General features: G+C 51.7%; 1 protein-coding gene across 1 annotated transcript in view; it reads right to left on the bottom strand.

The window, feature by feature from the left end:
- The window catches only part of Kiaa1614 (KIAA1614 ortholog), a 31,883-nt gene extending 11,715 nt beyond the window's left edge, over nucleotides 1–20,168 (bottom strand). Inside the window, exons 1-5 of the mRNA XM_027417344.2 lie at nucleotides 19,436–20,168; nucleotides 16,439–17,367; nucleotides 15,719–15,782; nucleotides 7,916–8,059; nucleotides 986–2,514 (exon numbers count right to left, since the gene is read on the bottom strand). Coding sequence (XP_027273145.1) covers nucleotides 986–2,514; nucleotides 7,916–8,059; nucleotides 15,719–15,782; nucleotides 16,439–17,367; nucleotides 19,436–19,470 — 2,701 coding nt within the window. The 5' untranslated portion in view covers nucleotides 19,471–20,168. The remainder of the gene's footprint in view (nucleotides 1–985; nucleotides 2,515–7,915; nucleotides 8,060–15,718; nucleotides 15,783–16,438; nucleotides 17,368–19,435) is intronic.
- Nucleotides 20,169–22,473: the final 2,305 nt, after the last annotated feature.

Below are 22,473 nucleotides of genomic sequence, written 5' to 3'. Positions count from 1 at the left end.
TGGACTACTGCAAACCTATCACCCAGCAGAGCACCTGGTACACGGTGGGTGACTAATAAGTATTTGTTAAGTGGCAAGTCATTTATTATATGCCATGCCCCTTCTATGTCAAGGGACACAGTCAAAAGCAGGCGAAACAAGTCTAAAATTGTCACAGCTTTTACAACAGCTTCCATCTTGGGAGCGCTGCATGCAATCGGTGATGTTGAGCCCTTCGCAGACTTGACCTTGTGGTCATGGCACAGGCTGTATTTTGACCCTTACTTCCTGGATAAGAAGTAAGGAGTTATGAGTATGAGTATGGAGAGAGAAAGTGATCCTTGGGGGCCCTGTCACAAACAAGATAATCCTCGCCATGCTTCCAAGGAGGTACAGACTCAGGCTTCCCAGAAAGGTCATTAGATCTCAGAAGCCCCGCAGGAAGTGGCTGGGTGCCCCGCTTTCAGGGCAGGGACCCTGCTTACGTCATCTTCTTATGCATTCCCCACAGTGTCCAGGACAGGCCCAAGTGTGTCCAGGTGCTAACAGTGAATGGAAGCGTGCAAGGCACAAGAGAAAGATGGTAGAAGAGGAGGGTGATTATAGAATAGTTCGTTTCTAAGCAATAGTGGATTCCGGGGCTGCTGACTTCGTCATAGTTTACAGGAGTCAAATTCCCACAAAGCCTGGCCTCCAGCAGTTGAGGTCAGGAGCTTCCCTACACACCTCAGCCTTCCCAGAAATAAGAGGGTACCATTTCCACCTTGCCCACAGTCTAAGCCCTAGCCCTCTGCTCGCCAAGCACAGAAAACTGGCTCACTTGCTCCATGCTAATGCTGAATCCTAAATCTGGCTTACATGGCATCCCCCCCCCTCCCTGACACCTGCTGCTGTGAGATCCACAGGGATGCCGGGAGTGGTGTGTGGTCTTATCATTCAGTCATCACGATGGAGAGCAGATGAGTGCCACAGACCAGGGCTGAACAAGGAGGACAGCAATCCTTACCATCTCCATCACTCTCCAGGGGCAGTCCAGGCTCCTGGCAGCCGTGGTCCCTCTCAGCTCTACTCTTGTGGGCAGCTGCTTCCCAGGGCTCCTGTAGCCCCAGAGGGACACTGCTGTTGTAGTTGTTGGCAGACAGGCCCAGCAGGGGATGCTTGACACGGGGGCTGTAGGGCTGGGTCTGCGGTGGTGTGAGAACCGAAGTTCTTGGAGGGGACAGAGGCAGGGGGATATCCATATGCTCCACCAGATGTTCCTGCCTATGGTGTCCAGTCCAGACTGACTTCTTTGGAGGCATTGGGCAGAGGGACTTCCTTGAAGAGGGAGGGGTTGGCACCCAGCCTTCACGGGAGAGGGGCAGGGCTGGGTGAGGTGCACAGGAGGGCTCTTCGTGGCTCTGTTGGAAGGAAGAAGTACATACACTTTCCGTAGACTCGTGGCTTCCAGTAACTTGGTCTGGTTGGCCCGACCCTGAGGATCCAAGCTTCTTGGAAAACGACACAGCATACGCTGTCCTGCATGGAGTCCAGGAGTCCTCAGGGTGGGCCCAGTGATTCCCTAACCGTGCTCCAGGCTGCCCCTGGGAACAAGGCCTCTTAGGTTCCAAGGCAGGTTTAGGTGCAGCATCTTCCTTTACCAACAAAGTTCCCTGGGGTATGTGTCCTGTGGCTCCTTTTACCTCCCCTCTTACAACCACATCACCAACCTCATGTAGGTGAGGCCAGGCCTGAAGGCCCCAGGGCAGCTTCACCTCAGCCTTTCTGGGCCACCTGGGGCCTTCCCGAGGCTTAGGGCCATGCTGCCACTGTCGGGGGCTGCCGCCTTGCGCCTGCCCACCTGCCCTGCTGGGCTGAGAGGTTCTGGCATCCTTACTGTCCGTCCAGCTGTCTGAACCATTGGTGCTGTCCAAGGCAGAGTTCCCTTCCTCAGGGGGTGTGACATCCGTGTCTGTGATATGTGTTTCCCGGATCCATTCTGTGTGGAGCCCTGAGAATGTCGAGTTCAAGCCATGGGGATTACAGGGCCCCAGCAGCAATGCCTCTGCCTCACAGGCTGCCTGGAGACTCTGGAGGACCCTGGGGTCAGGAGTTGCTCTCCCCTCAGCAGGACAACGCTCCTCAAGACAGCTGCCACAGGCTGGACACTTGCTCTCACTGTCCCATGTAGACGGTGATGCAGGGAAGTTACTGTGGTCCAGGGAGCCCACAGGCCTTTGGCATGAACTGTTCCCCATGTTACGATGAATGTAGTTGGTTAGGTCAGGCTTAGAGAGCAGAGGTCCCTGGCCCACAGCATGTGGCACTGTGCGTACCACCTGACGTTGGCGCTGCTGTAGCCGGTCCAGGTACCGAAACTCAGCCTCGTGGGCAGACTCATCTTCAAAACGGACATGAGACAGGGGCATTCCCTGCTTGGGCCACTGCCCATCACCAGACTCCACACTGGAGGAGTCACTCTGGTCCCCATTCTGGAGGCTTTCTCTGGAGGCAGAGGCTCTCCTGACATCCAGAACTGGGCTTCTTTGGCCGTTTCTAGTGAGGAGACAGGAGAGAGGTCACAGGCAAGAAGGTGGTGAGGACGGGAAGCATTGCCCTGGATGTGCTCTGGCCCAGGCCTCACCCACAAGGTTACCCCCAGTCAGGCTCCTGGGATGCCATACGGTAAACCCCAGGCCCATCAGCACATCCTTTGGGTGTGCACATCCCAAGTACATCCTAGTACAGCCTGCTCAACAAAACAGAACTTCCTTTACTTTTAACTTGCTTTATGTCACTGGGCTCAGTATGAGTTAACAAGAAAAGCTACTATACTAGGGAAGGTACAAAGGAAGATGGCAGAACTTATATGTGCACTCCGTGTGTGTGCACATGTGTGTGCACATGTGTGTGTGCACTCCGTGTGTGTGCACATGTGTGTGCACTGTGTGTGTGTGTGTGTGTGTGTGTGTGTATGTGTACTCCATGTGTGTGCACATGTGTGTATGCACTCTGTGTGTACGCACGTGTGTGCACTTTGTGTGTGTGCACTCTTGTGTGTGTGCGAGTATGTATGTGCACTCCGTGTCTGTACACGTGTGTGTGTGCACTCACTGTATGTGCACATGTGTGTGTTTAGGTAGCCTGTCTTGGCAGCGATGAGTTGCAGAAACATGTACAGTCAGCCATGTGTGAGTGGACTCCACATCTAGGGAGTCAATCACATAGTAAAAATATCTGAAAATAAAATCCCATATCTATACTGAACATGTAGGAACCCCACTCTTCTTGTCATCTCCTAAACAGGACAATACAGCAACCATTGTAAAGTATTTCCATCATGTTAATGGTTGTGGGTAATTCAGGGATGTCTTAATGTGTACAGGGGGATGCTTGTCCATTCGTGGGCTCTGGCACCCAAGGGAGTGGGTCCTAGAACCGGCCCCCTGTGAACACCAAAGAGCAGTTCTAAGTGCTGCAAAGCCTTCATGGGTATTCTGTGAGGCTGGAAGTCTGGGACTTCAGCATTCTTGACCTGGCATTCACACTCAGAATTCCTCAGGCCTTGCTGGGATGGACTGCAGATCAGCAGCACCTGGTGGCCCCCCTTAGATAGCCCCAAAGCCGCTGTCCCCCATCCCACCTCCACACCCACATCTGTCTTCAGATGTGCATGGCTGTGCTGGTCAATCTTCCTATCTTTCATTAGCATTGGCTCCAGAAAACACTGGCTGGTAGCCAAGTCCTGCTCAGATCAAGCCTCATCTCAGGACCAGCTAATAGAGTTATGCAAATGGGCCCAGGTCCAAGGCCCATACTTCTTCCTTTTCCCCTGGGGCCTTTCCTGCTGATCTAGGGCTGTCTTTGGGACTTACCAAGTTTCTCCCACTCAGCATTTTATCTCACAGAGACGTGGCCTCTTAGCCTGTTTCCTTCACACTTCCTGACTTGGTTCCTCACGGAGAATAGCTGGCACCACACCACCTTACCCAACAAAAGGCCTAAGTGATAGCCTTTGGGGTGAGCATAAGGGGCCACTACCTCTTCTCTCTTCATCTCTGACTGCCACCCATTGGACGGTGGAACTTCAGGGGTCACAAAGTCCCACACATAACTACTGCCGGGACAGTTAGAAATGTACCTTTCTTGACGCCACACTCACACCTGTCTCTTTGAGTATGTACCTCCTCTGTTTAGTAAGCTCCATTTTTGCTTCACAAAGACTTAACCTAAAATTATTTTTTTACAGAGTTAGTTAAGAGCTTGGCTGTACTAGAGTGGAGATCTCTGGGAAGTCCTCAGATTGCAGAGGGTAGCATCTCCCATGGCTGGTAACATGATGGTTGATCTAATGTCAATGTGATAGGCCCAGGACCTAAATACTTGGTCAAACCTTATTCTGGATGTTATCACCAGAGGCTTTTTTTTTTCTTTTTGGACAAAACTAACATTTAAGCTGACAGATTTTGAACAAAGTAGATTACCTTCCACTTTAACTGATAGGGTTCATCCTATCAGTTAAAGGCCTGAGGAAAACCAAGGCTGACGTCCCTGGAGCAAGAAGGCATTCTGTCTACAGGCTGTCTTTGGTTGAACTGGCTGGCCTAGCCTGCAGGTTCAGGACTTACCAGGCTTCTACCAGTTTGCAAGCCAACTCCTTACAGAAACCCTCTCCATCTACAGACACATCCTATTGGCTGTGCGTCCCTGGAGAACTTGAATAAATAAAACCATCCTTCGATGATATGTCCCTGTGCTGAACACCTGAACCACCCTTTTACTGTCGTGGAGGGTTAGGGTTGGAAGGAGCCATTGAGCAACAGCAAACAAGTGCTACTTCATCAGGCAGAAAGTTCTAACTCCAACACAGAGGTGAGACAGGCGGGCAGCCAGGTCTGTACTGCACAAGTGTGGTTCCCTGGAGATTCTGTGCCTGGCTTAGAGCCACCCTTTCCACCTCATGGGCTCCAGGGCCAGCACCCTGCTCTACTGGGAAAGAAGTGGGCTATAAGTCCTGGTAAGGAAAAAATGAATCCGTTTTCCAGGCAGTGCAATAATAGTCTGTGTAACATGAGCTACAGCAGTGGCCTTAAGTTTACACACAGATGGTGAACTGAGCCATCTTAAAATTCACTCCAAAAAGAGAAATACTATTTTTATTTTAAAAGAAAAACAAAAGCTGGGTATGGTGATACATATCCCCAATCCTAGCACTCAAGAGGCTGAGGCAGGAGGATTCTGATTTCAAGGAAGTCTAGACTACAAAGTGAGATCCCATCTCAAAAACAAGAACTTGATAGATAAGGTGGTGTACACCTTTAATTCCAGCACTTCGGGGGTGGGGTGGGGCGAGCAGAGACAGATGTATGTCTATGAATTTAAGCCCACCCTAGTCTACAAAGTGAGTTCTAGGTCAGCTAGGACCACACAGTGAGACCCTGTCTCAAAAACAAAACAAAACCAAATTCCACAAAACCAAATTCATTGTCATAATAAGTAGAATAAAATAAAGAAGAGCTAATCATGTAAGAGTCTTCAATGCAATTATTCAGACCGCAAGGCTTCAGGCAGCAACACAGACAACAGCACGGGAAAGCAAGGGCCTAGGCAGACATGTACATGAGGCAGCTAAGCCAAAAGCAAATCCCAGAGCTTCTTTGCCTTCAAGGTGAGGCCCCTCAAGGACAGAATTCCAGCCAAGCTCAGAGCCTCTGCTGTTGCCCTGAAGTTGCATGGGCTTTGGTGAGGAGAGTCCCTTTCCACAGCCTCACGTTCTGACAATGCTATCTTCATTTTCTGTGACAGTGCTATCCAATTGATGTGATGTTTGCAAGCTCTGCAGCCTCACACAGAACAAACCTTCCCAGGGTGCAGCCTGCTGACATGTCCTATGCTCTTGCGATTATGAACAGCAACCTGAGTTTGCCTCTTCCAAGTGGCAATAGCTTCTGCTTGCAGGAACTGCTCAATTTCTATGTGGATTGACTTCCAGACAAAACACCTGTTCCCACCTCTTCCTGCCTGGGCAAGGCCTGCATCTAGGCTCACCTGGCTGCCTCTAGGTAAACCTAGGCTAAAGAGGGCCTTCTGCAGATTGCTCTGCCTGCCCCTACTCCGGGCTGGGGGAGGACCTCCTGCTTCCAGTTGAGGCCTGGGGCCTGCATGGCATCACAGTGTTAGCTCTGCTTGCCCTCCAGGGTGATCTGCTGGAGCGTAACCTTTCGAAGCAGCTGCAGCAAGCCATCTGGTGTGGATTTTTTAGCTCTGCCCTCTGAGGATTCACCAGCGCTGCCAAGTCATAGAAATTCTTTCCTGGACACAGCAGCTGCTGAAGTAGGTCACCTTGCATTCTTATAGCATTTTTATGGCCAAGACAGGGGAAACCTACTTTACAATAGGTACTGAATGTTAAGACTAGGTGTAGAGAAGGAGGTGCCCAAGACAAAGCACACGCAAGTCTGTTTTGCAGAATCTTGTCTATGTGTACCTCACCACTCCGTTGTAATTCCTATAGAAAACTTGGCAGGAGTGTCTTGGATGTTTAAGGCATCTCTCTGCATATGTGGGGAACAACTAGGACACCTCAAAGAAGCCATGTCATTCCAGTGAGTACTCTGTAGTGAGAGGGGAAACAAGGCATACATGTAGAAATGAGAGAGTGACCTGATGGACACATTTTACTAGGATTAGGGGGTCTCTTGTGCCCCCCTGTCCGAAGGGTCACAGTGGCATTGAACAGAGAGGCCTTTGCTTGCAATGGAGTCATGGCAGTGGTTCTGTGAATGGCCTGAGCCTTTAGTGAACAGACACAGCATTGCCCATCAAAGAGCACATAGTTCACTTTTACTAAAAGTCCTCATTCCCCCTAGTACCACAGGGTGACTAGGAAGATAAGCAAATCGCATGTGTCCACCACGCCTGTAGAGTCACAAGCCTTGTCATTTACAGAAGCAGCCTGCGTGGTCTGACAGTTCAGAGCATGATGAAGGGCTGCGTCTCTGTGCTGGAGACACATGTGTAAGTAGCTCTTTAAGGTATACCATAAAAAGAACAAGCACAGTGCTGGGGACAGGCACATGGTTTGGGCAGTCACATAATGACATGCTAGTCCTCCCCACCCTGGATACGCTCACTCTTGCAGCTCCAGCATGATGAACTCACCATAGTACCCACATCTCCCGTTCTGGCCTCACCTCTAATGACCCTGTATCCAGCTGTCTACTGGACAACTCCAGTGGCTGCTCTAGGAGTCCTCTTCCTAATGCCTGACCCTGAACCTAGGCATCGCCCTTTGGCTAGGGGCCCATGCACACACTAAATATCACCCTAACCCTGTTTACCCATCTCAGTGGTCCCATACTAGCACAGGGACTTACGGGCTGTGGTTCAGCAGGCCTGGAGTTCCTCCACGGCCGATCTCTGTGTGGGTCTCTAGCCTTCAGGCTACACTCAATAGATTTCTCTCTTCCAGGCTGACTGTGCTTCCTCTCACAGCTCCCATCCCTCAGAACAGGGTCCCTTCCTCCCTGCATCTGCCCAGTGAACATCTACAGCTCCTGTAAGCCTCATCTGGGAAGCCGTACCCTTTTGAGAGCCTCGCCTGTCCCTTCCGAGTGGAGCTCTGCACACATGCTTTTCCTCCTCTTCATTATAACCCACAGAACTGATTAGGTGTTTGGCTGTCTCTCCCCCTGGAGACTGTGATCGCCATCCCCCCAGAGAGCTCAGGTCACAGATTTCATTTATCTTTATATCTCATCTTATGACACCTTGGATAATGGTGTGTTGACTGACTAAATGATCACAGCAAGTGCCTGAGACAGGAAACATATGTACAAGTACACACATACACAGAGAGAGGAGAACAAAGCATTTTGGCTATATTTGAACCAGTTGTGCTAATGACCCTTCCCTGCCACAAGCCCTCCCAGGCCAGTCTAGCTTAGGCCCCACTCACCGACTGCCCTGAGCAATGGTGGGCACAATATCATGGCTGGCTCGGAGTGGTTGGGTCCTGGCCTTCATGCGAGCACGCTGTATCAGATGCTTGGTTCCCTCATACCTGGCACTCAGCACAGGCTCCAGCTTGGGAACAAAGGTCCTGCAGGGTAGCACAGGCCAGGATGGACAGCGCAGGGATTAAAAGAAAATAACACGGCTTAGGAGGCTTTAACGGTATCAAGCCCAGCTCTGCCAGGAAAATCCTTGTATACACAGCCTTCCCCTTCTAACTCTCACACAGGGCTCCCTCCTCCCCACCCCACCCCAACCCCTGAGGCCTGGGAAACACCCTGAGCTCAGACAGGAGCTGTGGAGCCAACCTGACCTTGGACATCTGCTGGAAGGGGCTGGAAAAGGGGAAGGGGAGTCTGGCTATCCTATTGTTCCTCCCTGGGCAGAAGCAGGAGCTTTTGGAGAGAGGAAAAGGGAAGGTCCCAGGGTTATGGATCTGGGCCTGTGCCCAGACAGATGGTCTTTCCATGCACGGCCTCGCTGTCTCCTTCTGTCTCTCAACACCCACACATGCACCCACCCGAGCCCACACAGGATTGTCCCCAGCTCCCACCACAGACACAGGGCCAAGGCACTGCCTGTCACAGTCTTGGTCTTTTGGGGGATAATGTTTTATAAATCCTGAAGTTTTCTTGTCGTAGTCTCAATCCAGACCTGTCATGAGTCAACTCAGGCTCAAAGACTCAGGGCAGAGGGAAACCAAACTGGATTCAAAGTGGTCAGCACATGGCTCCATCTTCACAATAAGGGTCCCCTGCTGGCAAACCACCAACCAGATGCGCTGCCTCCCTGGCCAATCTAGAGCAGCAGGAGTGACAGACACCTCTTCCCAAAGCTGTCTTCCAGACAGTGACACACCACCTGTTCTGGGTTATGGAAGTAAGGCCAGCCCACACTTCCCTATGACAAGATGGCTTTCTCTGCACAGTTTGCTTTTCACAGCCAGGCTGGACAAGGGCAGGTATTCCCTGGCTTGACAAATAAGGGTGTCTGGACCCGAGAGGAATACTGACACATTGCTCAAGGTCAAACATCAATTGAGAGCTGAGCAGAGTGATGCAGATGACAGCCAGCCCCAGTCTCTAGCCTCATTCCACATCCTGTCCTGTTCCCCTGTGGGCACCAGGTGAGCAAGCATGTCTGTGGCTGAGGTCAGACACTGTCACATATGCTTGGCTCTGCTCACAGAGAGGGTCCCCAGAAAGAAAATTCAGCCAAAGGCTCAGCAGGGCTTAGATCTCGCACCTGGGGTACCCCAAACACCCTCCATATGCTACATGGGGGAGAGGGCCTCACCCTGACCTCAGGAAGTAGGAGGGGCTCTCATGACAGGAGTGGACAAAGGCCTCCAAGACAAGGGCTCCTTGGGACACCCTTGAACTGGCTCTGAGCAGATGACGGTTTTTTGTTTCCTTCTTGTCATGTGTTCCGAACACTGCTTTGGGCCAGAGGGGAGAGGCTGGTAGCATAAAGGGACCATCTGTGCCATGAGCTCTGGCAGGGTGAGGCTGGGCTTGGAAGGAGGGCTTCATCAGAATGATGCAAAAAAAAAAAAAAAAAAAAAAGTACTTCTCCAGGCCTGTTGCCCCATGAGGCCTCCATTGGCAGGAGAGGCTCCCCTGACATAGCTTCCAGAGCAGGCAGCTCCCCAAACCGCAGCTGAGAGCAGCTGTGCTCCCGGGGGCTCCAGTTCCAACAGCAGAGATAATGAGGATACCAGGCACAGAGGTTCTCCTGCAGCCTCGGGCCTCTGGCTGCCAGCCTACATGCTCACAGCCTTCCAGTGACAGCTGTGCTTCTGTGACTGTCGGAGGGCATTTGTCACAAGGCCTGGTGGGCAGGCACTGAGAGCCCCTCAGCAGCTGGCCGGATGCTGCCGCGATCAGCCTTGCCCCCAGGTTTCTAAGCCATTTCCAGCTTCGCTGTTTCCCTTTTGGAACAGCTGTCCACCCCCTCCCCCCTTCATCAACTGCCCTGCTTCAGTCTGGCAGACAAAGCTAGTTTCTCCACTGATTAGAAAGGCAGGCTTTCTGGCTGCCTGGAGGCATCTATGCAGCAACACAGCAAGTAGGGAGGAGAGTGGCAGCCACCTTCACAGACTGCAGCCAAGGTCAGCAAAGCAAGGACGCCATTGTGCACCCTGGAGATGGAGGCTCTGCCAGCTTAGGAAGAGTGGAAGGTCTTTCTTTCCTGGGGGGGGGGGAGCAAGCAGGTACCACACACGCCAAGCATCACTGCACCAGAGATAACCCTCCATTCCAGAAAGATAAGTCCAAACTTCCAACTGAGGGAGACTATTCTCATTTGATCCTGGACCAGAGAGAGGCACACAGCCCCAGAGTCAACCCTTCCTATTATGAATTAAAACCCACAATCCCAGTTCTTCCAATTCCTTTGGAAGTTTCCTGGCAAAGTCAGGCAGTGTGCAGCCAGGCATAGGCAATACTAGCTACAAACAAACAGCATTTATCACCACCTTGAAGCCTGAGTCTCTGAAGCTCATTACCCCTGTGGGCGTAGGAATAAGGCGGCTGAGTGCTTTTCCTGCAGAGTCTCAGTTCCCATCGATAAGCATGAGCCTTTATAAAGGAGAAGGAGGGCTCATACTGCTACCCTGAGTCTGGGGCTTTGGCCAGGCAGGCTATTGTGGGGCATTTGGACCACAGGACTGGCTCTTGTAGAGTGGTCATCCAAAGAACTACTTACTGGGAAAGCTACAGGTCCACGGGTGTGTGTTCCTGCCCTTGCCTCTAACCCTCAAACCACCCTCATACTGAGGACAAAGGAAGCTTGTCACCCTTGCCCTCTGCTCTAGGCCAGGTTCTTGGAGTTAAGCAGTGACCCCCCCCACTCCCCAAAGCTAGGCAGGACAGGAGATCCCTATCTCTCTCACAGGCAGGAAAGCCAAGGGGAAGAGAGACACGTTTCTCTGCAGCCATCATAATCCTGGATTGCAATGTTAAACTCCAGCAAGTCTGCAGTTAACCCCTTCATCTCAGGAACATGAATCAGGAAATAAGGACTAAACTCCAGGATGCAAACAGCAGCGGGAAAGCATGGAGCATGCAGAGCCTATCTAAAGCCTTTGCTTAGCCTTGCTCCATTTGTGTATATTAAAGCCTCTGATAACCAAGGACAGAGGTCTTTACTATTGCTTTGCAGGCAGGCAGGCAGGGAGGAAGGGAGGCAGGCAGGGAGGGAGGGAGGGAGGAGGGGAGGGAGGAGAGGAGGGGAGGGAGGAGGGAGGGAGGCAGGCATGGGTCTGAACTGGCTGTAGAGCATGGGTTTGTGACGGCACATCCTTCTTCAGTCTGCTCCACAGGATGGAGCCCAAAGATGTGGCTTACAGTATGCTTCAGGGTGGCCTGCCCAAATCCTCATCGCTGGACCATCTCTTCCTAGCAGTGTCACCTGGCTGAGTGCATTCAGGGATGAATCTGTTTCCTCACCTGCTAATGGGGGCTCAGCTGTTAAGATCTGTGAGAAACAGACCCACAAATGTTAGCATTTACTACTGTGGCTTCTATTATTAGCACAGTGCTATTTCTGCCCCTTCACTCTAGGTATGGAGACCCTTGAACACGAACTAAGGTCGCCCGCCAGTGAGCCTCCCCTGCTGTTGGCAAAGAGAAGGCATGTTTACAATCAGCTTGCAGTTTGAGAGGGCTTACTGGGTTTGCTCTAGAGGTTCAAAAGCCTCTGACAGGCTCTGTGGGAAAGGTGACTTCCACAGTGCAGGGGACAGGAGGAGGCTGGTGGGGAGCAGAGGAAGGCCCACACTCTTCTCTCTACAGAGAAGGAAGTAAGGGGTCCTTAGAAAAGGCTGCTGCAGGCCATAACAGGTCTGTCCCACATTCCCAAAGAACGATGGCAAAATTCCCCAGAGCCCAGAACAAGGCCAGGCACTGGCCAGGTGGGCACTGCCTGGGTTCAGTATGGGGCTCAGGGGCAGCCAGAGCGGCAGATGTCTGAGAAGGGACTTTGCTGAAGGTCCCATTAGCCCCACCTTGAAGATTTTCATTTCTGTGAGCTCCTCCCTATTCAGGACTGAGCCCCGTGAGGATTCTGTGTGTGGAGAGAATGTGAGTGTGGTAGCAACTGTGGCGTGGGACAGTACACCTGAAGGTCCCAAAGCAATGGCTTTGGGTGGGATCAATCCAGGGGACCGAACACCGGGCGCTGTGGGAGCCGGTTAAGCGTTAAAGGCTTGGTGTGTTGCTCTGTTTTTTTTGTTTGTTTGTTTGTTTGTTTGTTTGTCTTGTTTTTTGTTTTTCCTTTGAGTCCCTTGGGACTGCAAGTGTAGAGTTTTCTTTGTGTCTATGCATCTACATGGCCAGTACAGGATAACTGTAAGCAAGCCACACGGGGCTCAACCACTTTCTGTGACATCTTGCCCTGTGCGCTCCTCAGCAACATCTATGGCCCCAAGAATGTTGGAGCTGACCAGTGTCTTGTCCCCAAGTCTGGCTGCAGGGCTCTTCAAACTCCTTGATGCCCTCAGCCCTGAAGATTAAATAATAAACAAATAAATAAATAAATAAGGCCAGTGACTCAAGATGGCCTCCAAACCCTCTTCCCAGGCTCCTCGATGCTCTTAGCCCACAGGACTCACACCAACCCATGTTTCCAGGAGATAAGGACCTCCTCCTGCAGTGGGAGCAGGAAGGAGACCACGGAATGCCTCTGTATTCAGATGAGATCTCAATTCCAGGCTATCCCAGGCGGGCAGCGGGGCAGGTGGGCAGGCGGGGCAGGTGGGCAGGCGGGGCGGGCGGCTACCCTCTACGGATCATCACACATTCCACCTCAGATGCTCCCAAGCATTTCTCCAGCCTCTCCCATCTGGAATGTCCCTTCTGCTTCCATCCAGACCCTTGCAAGCCCACACAGGCTCCAGCTGTCAGGGAGCCCTCAATCAGCTCTTTCCCGCCTGCCTTTGCCAGGCATTTTATGAGCACCTGTTCCAGAATGGCACAGTTCCTGCCTCCAGGAACTCAAGGAGAAAGATACCAGTAATGGTATTGGTGGCAGCAGGGGCAGGCAGTGCCAGTAGGCAATGAGTGATGATGGTAAAGAGGGGCAATTCCATCTGAAAGCACACTGACACACACAAGCTGGCCCACACGCCTCTCTTCCCACAGCGGAGAACAGGCCAAGCTGGAGGGAGGTAGAAGGCCCTAGATCCCCAGCCCAACGGTTGCTTATCCAAGGGAATGGCCTGTAGAGGCATGGGAAGGACAGCTCAAGGCAGTGCCCCAGAAGCAGTCAGAGTATAAGCCTTGGGGCCTGAGTGCAAGTCCTGACTCCAAGTACTGGGCTAGTCTAGAGACCTCTTTGCCAGCAAAGCAGGAACAATGGCTACCATTTGTCCAATGGACAAGTGAGATGCAGAAACAGCCCTTACACAGCACCTGGCACATAACCAGAGGGGGAAAATGGCAGTTTGCTGGTCTACTCTTTCAGCTGGCCACTAGTACTTTTTAGTCCTTTTTAGCAAAAGCCTGACTCTTAATAGAGAACAACCCTGGCCAGACATGGGGGACAGAGGTCTCCTGCAGGATTTGAGGTCCTGAGTCTTTAGGTGGCTCACCTCCATGGCTGACTCCTTAAGACCACCTTGCAACAAGCTGGCCTGGATACCCCAGATTCAAGCACAGGGCTCCGAAATCAATGTCATTCTGTGAACTTATTTTATCACCTTGCAGAGCAGTAACAATTAGAAGCATAATATGTTGGGTTAACCTGGCTCAATATGCCAGGCACTCTAAGGGGACATTTTACTAGTATTTGAACAGGGTCCTAAAACAGAGTTCATCAGTCTTTCTCTCTGAGTGTATATGTCCCCTCAGACACATACACTGATTCATCACACACACATACACACACACACACACACACACACACACACACACACACAAATCGTGCAATACACATGCATACATGTCATACCTGAGATCTGTTTGGCTGTCTGTCTCTTTTTGAGACAAGGTTTCACTATGTAGCCCAGGTGGGCATGGAACTTGTGATCCTATTGTCTCAGCCTCCTAAGTGATGAGCTGCCAGCTATGTGCCATCACACCTGACTCTCATGCTTGAACCCTGGCAAATATGGCCTGTCAGGTTAAACTAAACTAGGAATCTAGTCCGGAGAGTTCTAAACATCCTAACCGGCATGTGTGAAAGTCCTTCCCTCTCCCTGGTTGAGTGGCTCCTTTATGAGAAGCAGGTTTTGTTACTTATTATCTCAGTGCAAGCCAGGGACTGGCTTTCATTTTACAAGGGCCTCTAAGCAAAACCCCAGCAGCTGCACTTCCTTGTGAGGGCTAGGGGGCTGAGTGGGAGAGTGCAGTGAAAGGGGTTCTGTCTCTACAGCAAGCAGATTCCTTTTCCCAGGCTTTCTCAGAGGGTTCACAGGGATGCAGAGAGAGGACATGAGCAGAGTATCCCTGAGGACCACAGGGGCAGGGCCAGATAAGGATGTGATGGGAGGCTGAGAACAGCAGCCAGGAAGGCAGAAGAGACCAGACATAAATACCGAGTGACGAAAGAGCCAGGCAACCCTCTCTCCTCCTGCCACCCCATCTCAGCTGAGCGAAACTCTGATTACCTGACTCTGGACACCTCATCTTGCTAAAGCAGAAGCAAGAGATGAGCTGTTTCCCAAAATTTGTATGTTGAAATCTCACCCCCCAGTGTGATGGGATTAGGAAATTAGGTGGGGGCTGATTACCACCTTTGAACTGCAAGATTGGCATTCCTGCGGTTTGTAAGTTATCTGCTGCCTAAGTAAGGCAGAGGTCTTACCCATGTTCTGGGGAGAACAATGGGACACATGGGGAGCAGCCTGATCAATAAGAACAAAGCTGACTGCTGCGGGCAGACATCACGGAATAGGAGCCACTCCCAGCCCCAGGGCCTATCTCAGCCTCATGTGCCAGCATTCCAGCAAAGGCTGAGGCTGAGGCCAGCCTCTGAGTGGGCACCAAGAGAAGCTCAGACCTCCATGTGGCCCCCATCACACCCCTCTTTCCCCAAACTCAGGGGACACCAACTTCCCCAAACAGTGATGAAAGGGCTAGAAAACAGTGTGTGGGCCCCAGTGAGAGGTTGGAGTGGAAACCCTTGATCCTGAGCCCAGCACATTCCTCTGATTAGGAAAAGAATAAGTGAAGTTAAAGTTTTGGGTTCCTGCCTGGCATTGGTGGCGCACGCCTTTAATCCCAGCACTCGGGAGGCAGAGGCAGGCGGATCTCTGTGAGTTCGAGGCCAGCCTGGTCTCCAGAGCGAGTACCAGGATAGGCGCCAAAGCTACACAGAGAAACCCTGTCTCGAAAAAAACAAAAACAAAACAAAACAAAACAAAAACCAAACAAACAAAAAAAATTTGGGGTTCCTGTACGTTTCCTAAGGAGTTTCACATCCATGTCCTTAGCTTCACACTAACCCTGCGAAGTAATCAGACAGCTATGACTTCTCAGCTTGAAAGAGACAGAAGCCTAGGCAGGGGAAACGGCCTCCAGGACACAAAGCAGGTAATTGGAAGGCTTGTTGCAGACCTCTGCACACAGTGGCTCAAATGACAGGCAGGCAGCAGCCTTGTACCTTCCACAGGGTCTCAAGGACGATGGTTGGCAGTGGCCACTATCCACCGGTGAAGGTTTGCCTTTCTCTCCTCGGGCCTTTGCAAGGTTTCCTTCTGCTCTGGTGCAGGGTATGTGGAGGAATGGCAGTAAGGAAGAGCCCTTACCTGCTCTGACCTGAGTCCTGCAGGGGGTTGCCCGAGTCCCAGTCCACGTCTCCCGCAGGTCGCTCTAGGGCCCAGAGCAGAAGCAGAGATCAGGACAGAGCCACCAACTGGGCTCTCAGCTGCTACTCAGTGAACACAGAGGAGAGATGCTCTAGTCCCTCTGTGGGCTGAGTGCCTATGTCCCCCAAATTCACACACATAATCTCCGGTATGATGGGATTGGAAAGTGGGGACTGTGACCCATGTTCTGGTCTGAGAAATGGAGGCACAGGCTGTCACAAAGACTGAGTGAACCGAGAGTGGGTGAAGAGGACCTCATGAATGCCCTCCGGTAAGGTAGTGAGAAAGCTCAAGAAAGGATGTCTTTTGGAGTCCTGTGTTGCTCTCTGCCCAACCTCTGCAGTGAAGTGCTCCTGCCTGCCAGCCCACCAGAGGGCGCAAAGCACAGTGGGGGATGACGTCATCAGTGGTGTATGAGGCCACTCTGCAAAGATATAGGGAAGAGTCACACGGCCTCTGTCCCCAAGCACAAGGGATGGCCTCCCACTGATATGTAGGGTCACAGGGTTTGTGGCAGTTAAGGCTGCTTATGAGGTATTAAGGGCCTCATGTCCCAGCTGGATAGTGACTATTTGAGTGACATTATTGTGTTCTCCCATCTTTCCGGTTTCCCTACCACTTCCCATTTGCTTCAACCCAGGCCTTCAATATGAGGCTCACCTGACGCAGCCCTGTCCCAGGATGGAGTACAGTCTGGGCTTCCCACCTTGGGAGGACTCTGTCTGGAAACTTTCAGCATCTCCTGCAGCAGGAGGCGGTTCCTTTCCACCTGGTCAGACAGGGACAAAGCATGCGTCCCAGTGCCCTCCAGGCCACCAGCTCTCCGAAGCACCTCCTGCAGGTCTGTTCTGGGGACTAAGTCCTCCTTGGAGGTTAGGGCTGTGCTGTCTAGATCTGCCTTGGTGACCACACCGTCTCCAAGTGTGTATGGTCTTTTCTTCTTCAGGCTGCTCAAGTGGGTGGTTTTAGAGGCACCAAGCCCCTGTAGCTGGCCTGAAGAAACATGGTTGTTGGGGCTCTCTTGTAAAGAGCCAGGTCCTGGTGCTGGGCCTTCCACATGATCAGCCAGCATCCATGCCGCTTCTGGGGACCACAGGCTTTGCCCATTCCAGCTCTCAAGGCCAGGGGTAGATGGCCTGGATCCACCATTCCTGGCAGGTTTCTTCTCATTAACACTGCTGTCTAGCTGCCCACCAATCTGGTTCTGAGCATGGGGGACCACCAGGGCATCTGAGAGAGGAGAGCTCTCAGGGAGGCTCCAGACTGCTTCAGACTTGACTTGGTGGCACTTGGATTTTGTGGGGGATGGACGCTCGTAGGAATTGGGACAGCAGGGATTTGCCCCCTGTTTCCTTGCCATCATTTTCTCCTTCAAGGCCTTCACTTTGGACTCGAGCACAGAAGGGCCTTGAAGCTGCAGCGTCCATGCCCCAAGAGGCTTGGGAACCATCAGGCTAGGAAGTCGGTCTTCCTGGGGGCAGAGTGTGGGTCTTGGGAGGGGTCCATTGTCTGGTTGTTCAGGACCATTTCTGGCCACAGCTGGAGTCACATGCATGGGGCTGGTTGTTCTGTTCCCTGACCTGGATGCTCTGCAGGAAAAGGGAGAAGCTGAAACCCTGTACCTGGATGGCTCTGGTAACCTGCTTGGTCCCCCAGAGTGCTCTGATATGGACTCCTGCTCAGATATCTCAAGACAGAGCAGAGGGGTGTCCTCTACATAAAGTGGACACATATTGGAAAGGACAAGTCAAAGGACAGTATGAACAAGTTACTACCAAGCTTATTTCCTCCTGACACGAGTAATGTTCTTTCATGGGTGAGGAAGTAAGAGCATGGGCAACTTGCCAGTGTTTATACCATTAAAGAAAATGATACCACTTCCCCAGCAACCACTAGCTGCCAATAGACACTCAGAGGGTCTGGGACTTTATGCATGTTGTGTTCCCAGCTTTTCTAACCCCATTTTACAGGTGAGCAAAACAAGGCTTCAAACAATTAATCCTATGTCCAATATGGACCACAGTAAAAAGCAGTGTAATTTCCCAACCCTGGGCTAATGGATAGCCTCAGAGCATGTCAGTGTTGGCTAATGGCCAATATACTCTTCCTTGTGGACGAAGGACCTGTGCTTCCAGTAGAAGGTGGTGCCTGCCAGCTTCATCCCAACCACAGTGGTGGAAGCCATAGACTCAAAAGGAGATAGTGACAGTCATAAACTATCAGCCATCTGCTCTATGCCAGGCAGAGACTTTTCAAACACCCCAACATTCTCTAAAGTAATTCGGACATATCTGTGTTAGAATGGTATTAGTATCCTCTTTTTTTAACAGATGAGGAAACTGAGGCATAGAGAAATTACACCCCATGGATGCCATGGGGGAGTCCAGCTTGTAATCAAAAGCTTTTACCCCAAGCTCAGTGCTCTTCCAGAACAGTGATCAATTAATCACACTCCCCTATTCTTAGGTAAGACCTGAGACCATGGTAGTCACAAACCTCACCAGTGTTACACAGCTCCTTGGTGGCTGGGCTGATTCCAATGGCTATACAGAGAAGGACAGTCACAACTGTTTTACTTACTCACTGTATACACTACTGTGTCTTATGGTTGCTTTGTTAGACTACTCTGAGAAATCATCTTAAGTAAACTCAGTGTATAAGAATCCATGAATAAACGACAGATTAGGAGTTAATTACTCCCTTCACACAATAAGGGTCCACCAGAAGATGTTCTTAAAGCCTTCATTCAGTTCCTCTATAGTCACTTATTACAATTCAATTTATACGCTTTTCAGGGACATATGTATTTTATAAAGCAGGGTACACCTACAACACAACATGTCACAGCAATAAATCCGTGAAGTTTAAGGATTATCTTTAGGACAGAAGTCCTTTCCTCTACTGGATCATCCGGAGCAGTGGTTCTCAACCTGTGCGTCAAGACCCTTTCAACAGGGGTCGAAAGACCCTTTCAACAGGGGTCGAAAGACCCTTTCAACAGGGGTCGAAAGACCCTTTCAACAGGGGTCGGAAGACCCTTTCAACAGGGGTCGGAAGACCCTTTCAACAGGGGTCGGAAGACCCTTTCAACAGGGGTCGCCTAAGACCATCGGAAAACAAAGATATTTACATTACGATTCCCAACAGCAGCAAAATTACAGTTGTGAAGTAGCAACGGAAATAATTTTATGGTGGGGGTCACCACAACATGGGGGAACTGTATTAAAGGTCATAGCTTTAGGAAGGTTGAGAACTAACGATATAGACTACACTAGGCTTCTCTTTGCAGCCCAGCTGTCTCTTCTGAGGTCCAATCCAGAGGCCAGGGTTGGGACTGTAACATGAACCCTTTCAGTAAAATAACTCCAGAGAACTCCAGAGCCCTTAAACTCTGGAAGGAACTGCGCTCCAGACAGCCTTGTCTGCAGACCTTAAAGAATGAGACCCTCCCCCTGAAGGCCTCTGGACCGTATTCCTGGAAGACGTTACCGAGTCCTCCACTCCTAGCATCGACACTCTAACTCGGGAAAACTGGAACGAAAATGGACGTGAAGAGCCTCCTCAACTCTTCCGGCTGTATCGCGGTGGAGGTCGAGTCTCGGGGGGGTCCAGGTCCCCTCTGCGCCCCCCACCCCGCCCGCTCCTCTCCGTACTCACTGAGAGCGGCGCGCAGTCTTCGCTGCCGCCTCCATCCCCTCCAACCCTCGGGGAGGCGAGGCCCTGGCGCACTCTCCCTGCCCCGGGCCGCAGCAGAGTCCCGGGAAGGACTCGCCCTAAATCCGAGCAGGCGGGAGTGTGACCCGCAGGCCTCGCCCCTGGGATGGCGTCCGGCCCCGGGGCCTGCGAAGCGAGGCCGACGGGAATGCTCTGCGCCCCAGGCCCCGCAACGACCGCTACTTAATGGCTTTGCTTGAAGGTGAGAGGCCCAGCCGGCCGCCCGGGAAGAGAGGGCGAGGAAGGCGAGAGGAGGGGCAGCGGAAGGGGCTGGAGGAGCCGCGACCTCGGTCTGTCCCCACCCCCAGCCTCCCGAGACCTCCTGGGGTCGTGGCCGCTCAACGGGGCGCAAGCTGGGAGCTGGGAGCCCGGAGCAGCCGCGGCTCCGCTCTCCTGCTGCCCAGACGGCGGGAGATGCTCCTGGAGTAAAGAGCGCATGGGCTGCCACCGGACGCCGGACCAAATCCCTCCCCGGGGACGCGGGGGCGAAGGCGGAGGGGAGACGAAGTGACTGTGGGGGCGCAGCCGGAGTGCCGGAGGCGCCACGCTTCAGCCGACTACGCCAGCTCTGCTGGAGGGGGAAGCTGAGAAACGCTGGGTGTAGATAACGTTTCGGGATGAGTCGGTGGACTTCCCCGCAGGGCCGACCCCATCGCCCTTGGGCGCCCTCCCAGGTCAAGGTCATTGGCCGCAGCTGTGTTAGAGGCGCTAAGGCAGGCCCGGGTGGACCGCTCATCTTGTCCGCCAAAAGTGGGGTTTGCCTTGGGAAGGGACCGGTTCGCAGGGCCCTGAGGATGCTCGAACAGACCTGGGTTCAGGCCTAAGCTGAGGGAGCAACAGAGCATTCTCCATCTAACAAGAGGGAGGTGACCAAGTCTCTCTCCAATGTCCAAACACATTTTTTTGAGGGGGGGAAATGCACACTAAGAGGAATCAGGACATTTCACATTTCAAAAACATCTGAAAAGAGAAAGTCCTCGTGAATCGTTCCTTTGCCGAGTTTTACCTCAAGCTAAAGTACTTAACCTTTTGTGCCGGTCAGCTGCTAGATGGCAGGGGCTGCACAGAGCTAAGGGTCTGAGCACGGCATATGGAGGAAACAACAGTTCTGCCCCTTGTTCTGGTGTGTGTGGGCCTGTAATCCCAGTTGATCTGGAGATTGAAGCAGGAGGATCTGCTAGTTCCAGGCCAACCTAGTCAATTTCGTGAGACCGTTTCTCAAAATGAAAAGTGAAGAAACAGGCCGAGTGAGGATGTCGTGCTGGAGTAGAGAATCTGCTTTGTGTGCAAGAGGTCCTGGGTGCAATCTGAGCACTACAGTAACCAAAAGGATGTCTACCTCCCCTAAAGTGAGCTGAATGCTAGCAGGAGACCTGGGCAGGTAATCCAGCCCAGATCTGAGCAGACTGGCAGAAACTGACTGTAGGACCAATTTAGGGGCCACAGATGTTATCCACAAAACCCTGTGTAAGTGAGCAAGTCCAAGTCCCACAGCCTGGTGAACAGAGTCAGAGGCGCCTTCCTGCCATGTTCCCAGAATAAGTGTTCCTTAAACAAGGCACTTTCTGCTCTGCTTTAATGCTGAGCACGGCACAATACCGTGACAACTTATCATGGAGGGCCTGTCTACCTGCACAGGCACTGTCTAAGCACTGTGCAGTCATCTTACTGCAACTTCAAGGGTTCAGCACTATTATTGTCCCCTTGTACAACTACGTGAGCAGTCAGGGCCAAGCTAGTAAGTGCAGGTCTTCAAGGACTCAAGGATCTCCATTGACACACTGTTCAGTGTGGATGTTAGCATCTGCAGCATGACATGAAATATTTAGTCTTTAAAAACTCAAATTGAAGCCGGGTAGTGGTGGCGCACGCCTTTAATCCCAGCACTTGCGAGGCAGAGGCAGGCGAATCTTTGCGAGTTTCAGACTAGCCAGTGCTACACAGTGAGACCCTGTCAAAACAAAACAAAACAAAACAAACAAAAACAAAAACAAACCCCAAATAAATCAATCACTTTGAATCAGTTTAGGATGTAGTTCAGTAGGTAGTGTTCCTCTAGCAAGTGTGAAGCCCTCCTGGGCTTGGGTTTGATACCTAGCACCACGTAACTGGGTGTGGTTGTTGTATACACTTGTAATCCTAGCACTTAAGAAAGCAGAGGTAGGAATACCACAAGTTCAAGATCGTCCTCAGTTTATAGTTACACAGGAAAATTCACAGCCAACCTTGCATAGATCAGACCCTGTCTCTAAACACCAAACAGCAAAATCCTCTAATCAGAGCCAGGGAGATGGTTCAGTGGTTAAGAACACTGCCTGCTCTTCCAGAGGATCTGGGCTCAATTCTCAGCACCCACTTGACAGCTTCCACCTGTCTGTAATTCCAGTTCCAGGGGATCTGACACCTTCTGGACTCTGAGGGCACCAATCATGAAGTAGTACACAAACATACATGCAGGCAAAGCACCTGTATTAGTCAGGTTTCTCTATGGCCACAGAACTTATAAAATGAGTCTCTCTCTCTCTCTCTCTCTCTCTCTCTCTCTCTCTCTCTCAATTCATGTAAGCCATGAATTAGAATGGCTTACAGGCTGCAGTCCAACAATGGCTAGCTGCAAATGGAAGTCTAAGAACCCAGTAGCTGCTCAGTCCCACAAGGCTGGGTGTCTCAGCTGGTCTTCTGTGTATGCTGGGGTCCTGAAGAAGTAGGCTCCAATGCCAATGGCTGTGCTGACAAGTCGAGGGTGAGCAGGTGAAGAATGAACAACTCCCTCCTTCTTCCCTTGTCCTTCTATTCGCTTCTAGCAGAAGGCGTGGCCTAGATTAAAGGTGTGCCTTCTGACTTCAGGATCTGGATCAAAGGCATGCTGTCTTCCTGCCTCCAGATCTGGATCACAGGTGAATCCCTCCATGTCTGGATTCTAGTGCATTCCAGATGTAGTCAGGTTGACAACCAAGAGTAGTCATGACAGCACCCATACA

This window comes from Cricetulus griseus, chromosome 5 (genome assembly GCF_003668045.3).
Source record: "Cricetulus griseus strain 17A/GY chromosome 5, alternate assembly CriGri-PICRH-1.0, whole genome shotgun sequence".
NCBI classification, from domain to species: domain Eukaryota; kingdom Metazoa; phylum Chordata; class Mammalia; order Rodentia; family Cricetidae; genus Cricetulus; species Cricetulus griseus.
This window is presented reverse-complemented; position numbering and strand designations above follow the sequence as displayed.